Source organism: Pseudophryne corroboree, chromosome 4 (genome assembly GCF_028390025.1).
Source record: "Pseudophryne corroboree isolate aPseCor3 chromosome 4, aPseCor3.hap2, whole genome shotgun sequence".
NCBI classification, from domain to species: Eukaryota; Metazoa; Chordata; class Amphibia; order Anura; family Myobatrachidae; genus Pseudophryne; species Pseudophryne corroboree.
In genome coordinates, this window is record NC_086447.1 from 632,384,283 (window position 1) to 632,396,448 (window position 12,166).

The 12,166-nt window shown below is 44.7% G+C and overlaps 1 protein-coding gene across 3 annotated transcripts in view; it reads left to right on the forward strand.

Moving 5' to 3' along the window:
• TBP (TATA-box binding protein) overlaps positions 1 to 12,166 on the forward strand; it is a 265,871-nt gene that overhangs the window by 190,596 nt on the left and 63,109 nt on the right. For 2 of the 3 annotated variants that reach the window (XM_063917700.1, XM_063917701.1), the window contains exon 7: positions 8,925 to 9,019. In XM_063917700.1, the coding sequence (XP_063773770.1) occupies positions 8,925 to 9,019 (95 nt within the window). Of the gene's footprint in view, positions 1 to 3,381; positions 3,558 to 8,924; positions 9,020 to 12,166 lie in introns of those variants that run through there. The other variant, XM_063917702.1, reaches the window with a different exon arrangement.

A 12,166-nucleotide genomic window follows, 5' to 3' on the forward strand; every position in this document is an offset into this window, starting at 1 on the left:
GTAGCTCCGGACTGGCCAAGAAGAACTTGGTATCCGGAACTTCAAGAGATGCTCACGGAGGATCCGTGGCCTCTACCTCTAAGAAGGGATCTGCTTCAGCAGGGACCTTGTATGTTCCAAGACTTACCGCGGCTGCGTTTGACGGCATGGCGGTTGAACGCCGGATTCTAAAAGAGAAGGGCATTCCTGAGGAAGTTATTCCTACTTTAATTAAAGCCAGGAAAGAAGTGACCGCACAACATTATCACCGCATTTGGAGAAAATATGTTGCGTGGTGTGAGGCCAAGAAGGCTCCAACGGAAGAATTTCAATTGGGTCGATTCTTACATTTCCTGCAAGCAGGATTGTCTATGGGCCTCAAATTGGGGTCCATTAAAGTTCAAATTTCGGCCTTATCAATTTTCTTCCAGAAGGAATTGGCGTCAGTGCCTGAAGTACAAACTTTTGTCAAAGGTGTACTACATATACAACCCCCAATAGTGCCTCCAGTGGCACCGTGGGATTTGAACGTGGTTCTAAATTTTCTCAAATCTCATTGGTTTGAGCCTTTAAAATCGGTAGATTTAAAATACCTTACATGGAAGGTAACCATGCTGTTGGCCCTGGCTTCAGCCAGGAGAGTTTCGGAGTTGGCAGCTTTGTCATACAAAAGCCCATATCTGATATTCCATTCGGACAGGGCAGAATTGAGGACACGTCCTCAATTTCTCCCTAAGGTGGTTTCGGCATTTCACTTGAACCAGCCTATTGTGGTGCCTGCGGCTACTAGCGACTTGGAGGACTCCAAGTTACTGGACGTTGTCAGAGCATTAAAAATATATATTTCAAGGACAGCTGGAGTCAGAAAATCTGACTCGTTGTTTACATTGTATGCACCCAACAAGTTGGGTGCTCCTGCGTCTAAACAGACGATTGCACGTTGGATATGTAGTACAATCCAACTTGCACATTCTGTGGCAGGCCTGCCACAGCCTAAATCTGTAAAGGCCCATTCCACAAGGAAAGTGGGCTCATCCTGGGCGGCTGCCCGAGGAGTCTCGGCATTACAACTTTGCCGAGCAGCTATGTGGTCAGGGGAGAACACGTTTGTAAAATTTTACAAATTTGATACTCTGGCTAAAGAGGACCTGGAGTTCTCTCATTCGGTGCTGCAGAGTCATCCGCACTCTCCCGCCCGTTTGGGAGCTTTGGTATAATCCCCATGGTCCTGACGGAGTCCCAGCATCCACTAGGACGTTAGAGAAAATAAGAATTTACTTACCGATAATTCTATTTCTCATAGTCCGTAGTGGATGCTGGGCGCCCATCCCAAGTGCGGATTGTCTGCAATGCTTGTACATAGTTATTGTTACAAAAATCGGGTTATTACTGTTGTTGTGAGCCATCTGTTCAGAGGCTACTTCGTTTGTGTTATCATACTGTTAACTGGGTTCAGATCACAAGTTGTACGGTGTGATTGGTGTGGCTGGTATGAGTCTTACCCGGGATTCAAGATCCTTCCTTATTGTGTACGCTCGTCCGGGCACAGTACCTAACTGAGGCTTGGAGGAGGGTCATAGGGGGAGGAGCCAGTACGCACCATGTGACCTAAAAGCTTTTTTAGATGTGCCCTGTCTCCTGCGGAGCCCGCTATTCCCCATGGTCCTGACGGAGTCCCAGCATCCACTACGGACTATGAGAAATAGAATTATCGGTAAGTAAATTCTTATTTTTATTCTTAGTTAAATCTAATTTTTTGAAGTCCTCAAATTTTTCCAGGGGTTGGATCAATTTCCTAATTCTCCCTATATCCTCTTCAATCTCCCTTAATGACAGTATATTAAATGTTTCCAATTGTTTATATCTTTCTTCTCTATTGTATGCCATATTAGGTCTCTATTTAGAATTTGTAAACTGTAGTTTAAAAGGTAGTAGGTAGAAACAAGCTGCTGTTCTTAAGTAGTGAGAGGTACAATAAAAAATGGTTTTGTAAGAACTGCCTACAAAAATGGTAGGAATATTTTCCATTTAAGTATACTACCCTCAACCCCCGAAATAGACTGCTTGACCTCACACTTCATTAGCAACCTTAGAGTTCATCATACAGAGACTGTTGAAATTGAACCTATTGGAGGAAAACTTCTACACCCGAAAGGGGGGTTTTAACCAGTACAGAAATAATATCCATTCAGGAAATACTTTGGATATCCAAGTGGGATTTTTCAGAGACTGCTAAAACGGTTCTTTTGAGAGAAACCCGTCTCCACCCAGTGGGGTAAAACGCTTTTGAGTGTACCCACAGGGAATTGTCCTGTTTGTGTGTCTAGTTTATATGTTATATGTTTGTAAGTTATATACCGGTATATAGATATTAATCTTTCTTTTAAGATAACCTACACTATATATATTTTTATCAATAAAATGTGGAGATTATGAATTAATTTGGTTCATGAATATTTATTGTCTGAAATAGAATTCTATACACAAGTGTGTTTTTTATATGATTAGGTCTAGCCAATACAAACAAGGGTGAGCGCTGAACTACTTATATTCCGTGGTATGAATCTTACCCTTGGATTAACTAAAATCCTTTCCTCGTACTGTCCGTCTCCTCTGGGCACAGTTTCTCTAATTGAGGTCTGGAGGAGGGGCATAGAGGGAGGAGCCAGTGCACACCCAGAGTCAAAGTCTTTCTTAAAGTGCCAATGTCTCCTGCGGAGCCCATCTATCCCCCATGGTCCTTATGGAGTCCCCAGCATCCTCTACGGACTACGAGAAAAAGATTTACAGATAGGTTTAAAATCTTATTTTTTCCTTCCACAGAAGCACTCCAGGGACACTGTTTACTTTAGTTTTTAATGGTGCAGACTCTCAACATGTTTCGAAGCCTCCGCCTCTTCCTCATGACACACCTGAGGAAGAGGCGGAGGCCTCGAAACATGTTGAGATTCTGCACCATTGAAAACTAAAGTAAACCGTGTCCCTGGAGTGCCGGGCTTCTGTGGAAGTACTGTATTGTATCACTGCACTGTGGCACCAGGACCAGTTGTCTATTTAGTGAGGAGTGTCAGCAGTTTTGGAGGAAATATAAATATATAAATAAATTAGTAGTACTGTTGAAAAGTTTTAGGCTGGTGTGGAAAAAATTATGGAAAGTAAAAATGCTTATAAAAATACTGTTAACAGTCTCTATTGATCAATTTGTGAAAGAAGTCTAAATCAAATCAATATCTGGTGTGACCACCCTTTGCCTTCAAAACAGCATAATTTCTTCTAGGTACACTTGCACACAGTTGTTTTTGGAGGAACTCTGCAGGGAGGTTGTTCAAAATATCTTGGAGAACTAAGCACAGATCTTCTGTGGATGTAGGCTTGCTAAAATCCTTCTGTCTCTTCTTGAAGCACAAAGAAACTGGCAACGTTGTGGACTGCAGACGCAGTGGTCGGCCAAGGAAACTTAATACATCAGATGAGAAACACTACATGCTTGCTTCCCTTCAATCGGAAGATGTCCGGCAGTGCCATTGGCTCAAAACTGGCAGAAACCAGTGGGACAATAGCTACGACGTGAAAACAAGGTCAGGCGACTCTACTATACATGAAAAACATAGAAACTGTGGTGCACAAAAATGGAAGTTGGTGTTCTAGACTGATTAGTCAAAATTTGAAATATTTGACTGTAAAGGCCCATATAGACAGGAGACATCTCTCCCGCCGCTCAGTACAGCGAGATGTGTGCTGAGCAAAGCGTGGGAGGACGGGGGGTCGCTCATTTCACCCAGCGGGTGAAATGAGCGATGTGCTCTAGCACCGGCAATAGCGATGTGCAGTGCCGCGCATCGCTATCACTGAGGGTACACATGAGTGATCTGTACTTAAAATCTAAGCAATCTAGTCAGATTGCTTTTATTTTAAGCATGGATCTCTCCGTGAGTACCCCCCTTTACAGAAGTCAGTTTGTTTGCCGAAGGGATGGAGAGGGGTACAGTAACGACTATCTGCAGGCAACAGTGATGCATGATGGAGGTTCCTCGCAAGCTTTGGACTGCTTTTCTGCAAATGGAGTTAGGGATTTGATCAGGATAGAAATACAGGCATATACTTATCCATCATGTAATGCCATCAGTGAGGCGTTTATTCTGCAGTATGATAACGACCCCAGACATACAGCCAGTGTCATTAAGAACTATCTTCAGAATAAAGAAGAACAAAGAGCCCTGGAAGTGATGATATGGCTGTTACAGAGCCCTGATTTCAACATCGAGTCTGTCTGAGATTACATAAAGAGACAGGAGGATTTGAGCAAGCCTACATCCACAGAAGATCTGTGGTTCTCCAAGATGTTTGGAACAACCTCCCTGCTGAGTTCCTTAAAAAACTTTGTGCAAGTGTACATAGAAGAATTGAGTCTTTTTTGAAGACAAAGGGTGGTCACACCAAATATTGATCAATTTAGATCTCTTCTGTTCATTCACTTTGCATTTTAATTGATAAAAATAATATATATTTTTCTCTAGCATTCGTAAGGGATACTGGGGTTCACTTAGTACAATGGGGTATAGAAGGGGTCCAAAGGAGCCGGTGCACTTTAAATTTCTTCAACTAGGTGTGCTGGCTCCTACCCTCTATGCCCCCTCCTACAGCCAGTTTAGAAAAATTAGTCCAGGGGGTCAATGTTGTCACTTACCTGGACGATCTCTTGATAAAAGCGAGATCCATGGAACTTCTCCTTCTCAATATGGATCGCACTGTTCATCTGCAGTCACAACATGGGTGGATCCTCAATTTACAGAAGTCCCACCTGGAGCCTACTCAGCGACTCCTGTTCCTGGGTATGTTTCTGGATGCTGTGGCTCAGAAAATGTTCCTCCCAGAGCACAAGGACACTCCAGGAGATGGTCCGCCTGGTCCTACGGCCTACTCTGATATCCATCCATCTTTGCATAAAATTGTTGGAAAAGATGATAGCCTCAAACGAGGCCATCCAGTAGGGAAAGTTCCATGCCAGAACATTTCAATTGGATCTCCTGAGCAAGTGGTGTGGGTCACACCTGCAGATGCACCGGATAATACGTCTGTCACCTCAGGCCAGGATCTCCCTCCTGTGGTGGCTGCAGTCCTCAAACCTGTTGGATGGGTGCAGTTTCGGGATTCAGGATTGGATCCTCCTCGAGACATGCGAGTCTGAGAGGATGTGGAGCTTTCACCCAAGGGGTTCAGTTCCAGGGCATGTGGTCAACCCGCGAAGCCCTACTCCCGATCAACACTCTGGAAATTCCGACGATCTACAGGCCTCTCCTGCTCAGATATCGGGTGATCTGGGTTCAGTCGAATAACGGCGGTGGCCTACATAAATCGACAAGGAGGGACAAAAAGCAGAGCCTGCATACGGAAGGTGTCAGAAATACTCCTCTAGGCAGAAAGCAGACGCAAGAGCAATGTCAGCCATGTTCATTCTGGGGGTGGACAACTGGGAAGCGGACTTCCTGACTCGTCACGCTCTCCACCCGGGAGAGTGAGGTCTCCACCAACAGGTGTTTCAACAGATCATCGACCTGTGGGGCTGCCCGCAGATAGACATGATGGCTTCTCGACTCAACAAGAAACTTCGCTTGTATTGCTCCAGGACCAGGGACCCACGGGTGAGGGCAATAGATGCACTGATGTCTCCTTAGCCTTACCGGCTGGTCAACCTGTTTCCTCCAATTCCATTGCTCCCAAGGGTGCTCAAGCGAATCAGGGATCAGGGGGTCCAGGCAATTCTGATTGCCCCGGATTGGCCTCTGAGGACGTGGTACGCGTATCTTCTGGAAATGTCCGTTGCAGACCCTTGGCCTCTTCCAATGAGAGAAGATATTTTGCAACAAGGACAGTTCGTCTACCCGGACTTACGGCATCTTCGTTTGACGGCTTGGAAGTTGAGCGAAGCATCCTAGCTCACAAAGGCCTTTCCAAGGAGGTTATTGCAACCATGGTTCAGGCCAGACAGCCTGTGATGTCGAAACACTATCATATCTGGAGAAGATGTCTCTTGTGAGGAACACACACATGCACCTGCAGAATTCCACTTGGGATATTTCTTGCAAGCTGGTGTGGATAAGGGCTTACGTCTGTGTTCCCTTAAGGTCCACATTTCAGCTCTCTCCGTTTTCTTTCAGAAGAAGTTGACAGCGTTGCCAGAAGTTCAGACCATCTTGCAAGGAGTACTTCACATACAACCTCTGTTTGTACCACCTACGGCACCTGGGGATTTGAATGTGGTGTTGGAATTTCTACAATTCTGGTTTGAACCTCTGATGACGGTAGAAGACAAGTACCTCATGTGGAAAACGGTGATGTTACTGGCCCTGGCTTCTGCTAGACGGGTTTCAGAATTGGGGGCGCTATCGTATAAAAGTCCCTACTTGGTCTTTTACGAGGACAGAGCGGAGCTCAGGGCTAGGCAGCAGTTCCTGCCGAAGGTTGTCTCTGCGTTTCACCTGAATCAACCTATTGTGGTCCTGTCTAGTGCTGGCACTTCTGCTCCTCCGAAGTCATTGGATGCTGTGCGAGCCTTGAACATTTATATCAAAAGGACGGCTCGGATCAGAAAGACTGATTCATTGTTCGTGCTCTGATGTGTAGAAAAAGGGTTGTCCTTCTAAACAGTCCATTGCTTGTTGGATTAGGCTGACTATCCAAAAGGCCTATGTGTCGGCAGCCTTACCTGTTCCATAGTGTCTGAAGGTCCACTGTACAAGATCGGTGGGGTCTTCCTGGGCGGCAGCCTGTGGAGTCTCAGCCTTGCAAGTATGCCGAGCTGTTACCTAGTCGGGGAAAGAACACCTTTGTGAAGTTCTATAGATTTGATACCCTCTCCAAAGAGGATTCCCAGTTTGGGCAGTCGGTGTTGCAGACGTCTATGCACATTCCCACCCATTCAGAAAGTTTTGCTACTGTTACCAGCCATTGTTGGTCGTTTTATGGTGTGCTGGTGTATGAATTTCACCACTTGTTGTTTGTTCCTTCTCTCAAGTATTTCCTTTCTCCTTCGGGCACAGTTTTACCTATACTGGCTGTAGGAGGGGGCATAGAGGGGAGGAGCCAGCATACCCAGTTGAAGAAATTTAAAGTGCACCGACCCCTTCTATAAACCATCGTATTAAGTGAACCCCAGTAACCCTTATGGACTACGAGAAAGGGATTTACCGGTAGGTATCAAAATCCCGTGTGTTTTTTTTTTTTTTTTTTAGTGTGTGCATATGTGTGTGTGTGTGTGTGTGTGTGTGTGTGTGTGTGTGTGTGTATGTATGTATATATGTGTATATGTGTGTGTATATTATATATATATATATATATAAATAATAATATGTTTAAATACATATAGTGCCTTGCTAAAGTATTCACCCCCCCCCCCCCCTTGGTTTTTTACATATTTTGTTACATTACAACCTATAACTTTATTTTTTTAATCTGAATTTTATGTGATGGATCTGCACAAAATAGTCTACGTGGATGAAGTGAAATTAGAATATTTTATATAAAAAATTATTTTTATAAATAAAAATTTGAAGATTGGCATGTGCATATGTATTCACCCCCTTTGCTATGAAGCCCCTCAAAAGTTCTGGTGCAGCAAATTACCTTCAGAAGTCACATAATTAGTGAAATGAAGACCACCTGTGTGCAATCTAAGTGTCACATGAACTGTCAGTATAAACACACCTTCTGAAAGGCCCCAGAGGCTGCAACACCACTATGCAAGAGACATCACACCTTAAAGACCAAGGACCTCTCCAAAGAAGTCAGGGACAAAGTTGTTGAAAAGTACAATCTTTGATGACCTCCTCCTCACCCCCCCCATGACCTGCCAAAAGAGGGCCGGCCGCCAAATCACACAGACCGGGCAAGGAGGACATTAATCAGAGAGGCAGCACAGAGACCAAAGGTAACCTTGAAGGAGTTGCAGTGTTCCACTGCAGAGACTGGTGTATCTGCACATGTGACCACAATAAGCGGTACACTCCATAGAGCTGGGCTTTATAGGAGAGTGGCCAGAAAAAAGCCATTACTTAGTGTTAAAAATAAGACGGCACGTTTTGAGTTTGCCAAAAGGTATGTGGACGACTCCCCAAATGTATGGAGGAAGGTGTTCTGGTCAGATGAGACTAAAATTTAACTTTTCAGCCACCAAGGAAAATGCTGTCTGGCGCAAAACCAACACATCCCATCACCCCAAGAACACCATCCTCACAGTGAAACATGGTGGTGGCAGCATCATGTTGTAGGGATGTTTTTGAGCAGCAGGGACTGGTAAACTGTTTCGAGTTGAGGGAAAGATGGATGGTGCTAAATACAGGGATATTCTTTAACAAAACCAGTTTCAGTCTGCCTGTGATTTTAGACTGGGACGGAGGTTTACCTTCCAGCAGGACAATGACCCGAAGCATACTGCTAAAGCAAAACTCCGAGTGGTTTAAGGGGAAACATGTTGGAATGACCTAGTTAAAGCCCAGATCTCAATTCAATTGAGAATCTGTGGTCAGACTTGAAGATTGCTGTTCACAAGCGGAAACCATCCAACATGAAGGAGCTGGAGCAGTTTTGCCTTGAGGAATGGGCAAAAATCCCTGTGACAAGATGTGGCAAGCTCATAGAGACTTGCAGCTGTAATTGCCACAAAAGGTGGCTCTACAAAGTACTGACTTTAGGGGGATGAATAGTTATGCACGCTGAAGTTTTCTGTTATTTTGTCCTATTTGTTGTTTGCTTCGGAATAAAAAAAAAGAAAAAAAAAGCTCTAGGCATGTTCTGTGAATGAAATGATGCAAACCTTCAAACAATCCATTTTAATTCCAGGTTGTGAGGCAACAAAACATGAAAAATGCAAAGGGGGGTGAATACTTTAGCAGGACACTGTATTTATATAATATGTTTTTATATTTTTTCTTTCTTTCTCCTGATAGTTACGAGCCAGAGTTATTTCCAGGTCTTATCTACAGGATGATCAAACCAAGAATCGTACTTCTGATTTTTGTTTCTGGAAAGGTTGTATTAACTGGTAAGTGACTTGTTTAATTCATTTTTAAATAGTATGGTCAAGATTTGCATTTGATATACATGTACCTAGAACAAGCATATGAATTGGCAGTAAAAACAGATACTAGAAAATGTATTCACTGTAATGCAAGTTCTCCCTGTGTACAAAATACAATAGTTGTCACAGAACTTGATATTAAAATGCTGATTACAAATGATCTAGTGCAAAATAATCACTTGTCTCAGTCTTTCAACAGCTTTGTATTCTGTCTCTGCATGAGAATTATGCTAGGAAGCTCTTGACACACAAGATGGGCTAAACATTATCATGGGTTTATTGTGAGAAGCGGAGGATCTGTGACCAGTGCTATGTGAGTGTGTCCAGTGCCCCGTGGTAGCATGCACTCCCTACACCATTGTTGTTGTTTGAAAATTTCAAGCGACCAGGTTCTGGGATGCAATGTGTTAAATATGGAGACTGACACAGGACATATTAAAAAGGATAAGCATTTATTTATCTAAGTTACAATAATGAAAACAAGCAAATAAGTAACAGGTCATAGTCTGTTGCAGTAATAACAAGAACAAATTAGAATACTGAGCTCTTATCTCAGATGTTTTAAGATCTGCCCCAGATGATGGTTATCGATTTGAGTAGTTTAAATAATAATGTTCGGTCATTCTCCAGGGTCTCGCCTAATAACTTTGTAACAAGTTAAAAGCTGGAAGGGGTTTCTAGAAGTCTAGGTCCGCTGCAGCCATAGCTTGCTTCGATTGGAACTAATCTGCCATGTGTAAATCTCTAGGCTTTATACCTCTGCAAAGATACGCTAACAGATATTACATTCAGGGTTTGTGAAGCTGGGTACAGTAGTCATTCAGTATAACATAATTTATGTTCTCCTAGACAACTGTACTCTCTCTTACTCATGAATACAATACCCCAAACATCTTACTAGACAGTTTCCATCTGAGATACTGATAATAGGAACATGTAATTGTAATAATCAGCCAGCCTGAAAGCTGTGTATACGCTCTACTCACTGTCTTTCATACTAGGTCAAATGTGAAAGACAGCTGCGGAGCACTAATCCTAATAAAGTGTGTGTATGTATTAGTGATGAGCGGATTCGGTTTTACTTGGTTCTCAAAACGACATCTTATTGGCTCACGGATGTCACGTGTTTTGGATAGCCAATAAGATGCCGTTTTGAGAACCGAGTAAAACCGAATCCGCTCATCACTAGTATGTATGTATATGTACATGTGTGTGTGTGTGTGTGTGTGTGTGTGTGTGTGTGTGTATATATATATGTATATATATGTATATATGTATGTATATATATATATGTATGTATGTGTATATATATATATAATATAAAAAAAAATTCTGCTGCGGGGTACACTGGGCTCCACAAGGAATGGACAATGGGGTGTAGAGTAGGATCTTGATCCGAGGCACCAACAGGCTCAAAGCTTTGACCTTCTTCCCAGAATGCATAGCGCCGCCTCCTATATCACCCCGCCTCCCTGCACAGGATCTCAGTTTTGTAGTTGGTGCTGCAGTAGCAGGCACTTAACAGAGGGGATGCACCAGGCAGCCCTAAGAAGAGCTTTTTTTCCGAGGAAAAAAGTGAAGACTTCAAGGGCAGCAGCAGTGTTACATGTCAGTGGACATTCACGGCTGCAGCTCCAGCTCTCCCCAGCGGCGCTGTACACTCCCGAGCCCTGGTTGCCGGGTAACTACAGCAGGAGGCTCCGGTTTTCTTCTTGTCAGGCACACACGACGGGGGCTCTCCGTGATCGCGTGGCCGCGCTTCGGGAGGTAGTAAGTGGGTCCCGCTTGCGGGACCCGGGATTTATCGCGATCCGGCGCGGCTAGTGGGAGGCGGGCCGTGCGCGCTGGCGGTGGACACTGGCAGTACAGGCGATCCCGCTAGATCACCAGGGCATGGGACAGGTCAGGTTTTCTCTATTAACCGTTTTATTAGAGCCCGCAGTACCCGGTGGTTTTGCCAGCAGGGGGATAGAGCTTGGACCCGAAGCCCCTCCCCCAGGTATTGTGCTGCTGACAAATTGTACTGTGTTACCTGATACTGCAAGTTATATCATGTCTGCTTCTGAGGGTTACTGTTCTGGGGCTGAACACACTGCCGGTGTTGCTGAAGCCGCAGATACCTATGAGGAGAATATAGCAGCTTTGGGCTCTGGTTTTGGGGGCTCCTTGCCCCCCAGTGGGACGGTGGCAACGGGGACAAATAATGACCCACCGTGGGACGCTTTTTCCACGCTTCTGCATACGCTAGTTCATAAACTAACACCCCCTATGGGACCCCCAATGCCGATGCAACAGTTTGTGGTCCCAGCAGCTAACCCGCCGTGGGCGGACAATTTATCTGCTCAAATAAAGAAGTTGAACCAGTCCCTGACTACTAAAAAGTCTGACCGTCGATCGCCTACGTCCAAGGGGTCCTCTAAGTGAGCGCTTGTCTCCTCACAATCCACTGCTGTCACTGACACCTCGTCGGATGAAGACGGCACTTACACTGACCCCACAGGTTCTGACTCAGATACAGCTGATGGGGAGGGTGGTTCACGTGGATGTTCCTGATCTTTTGGAGGATATTAAGTTAATTTTACAGTTTACGGATGATCCCGAGCCATTCGTTCCTCCTAAGAAACCAGGTGGGTTCAAGCGTCAGAAGGTGTTTAAACAAGTTTTACCTCACTCTGACTACCTAATTGATGTACGTCAGGAACCCTGGGAAAACCCGGGTATGAAGTTTGTGCCTCAAAAGAAGATGCTGGCTCGCTATCCCCTCGCGCCGGAGCTGTCTAAGAATTGGGAAACGCCTCCTCCAGTGGACTCGCATGTGGCTAGGATGGTGGTTTCCTCAGCTCTACCGGTCACCACCGTCGCGTCTCTAAAAGAGCCTACGGATAAACGTGTGGAGGGTTGTCTGAAAGTGATTTACACCCTCACGGGTGCTGCACAAAGTCCCACTATTGCAGCTACTTGGGCTGCAGAGGCCATTGAAGCATGGGCCTTGGAGTTAGATGCTGAAATCTCCTCTGACCATGCTAGACAATACTTGTCTTATATTGTCACAGCTTCTCATTATATTAAAGAGGCGGCTTCTGATGCCGGTATCCTGGCAGCCAAGGCCTC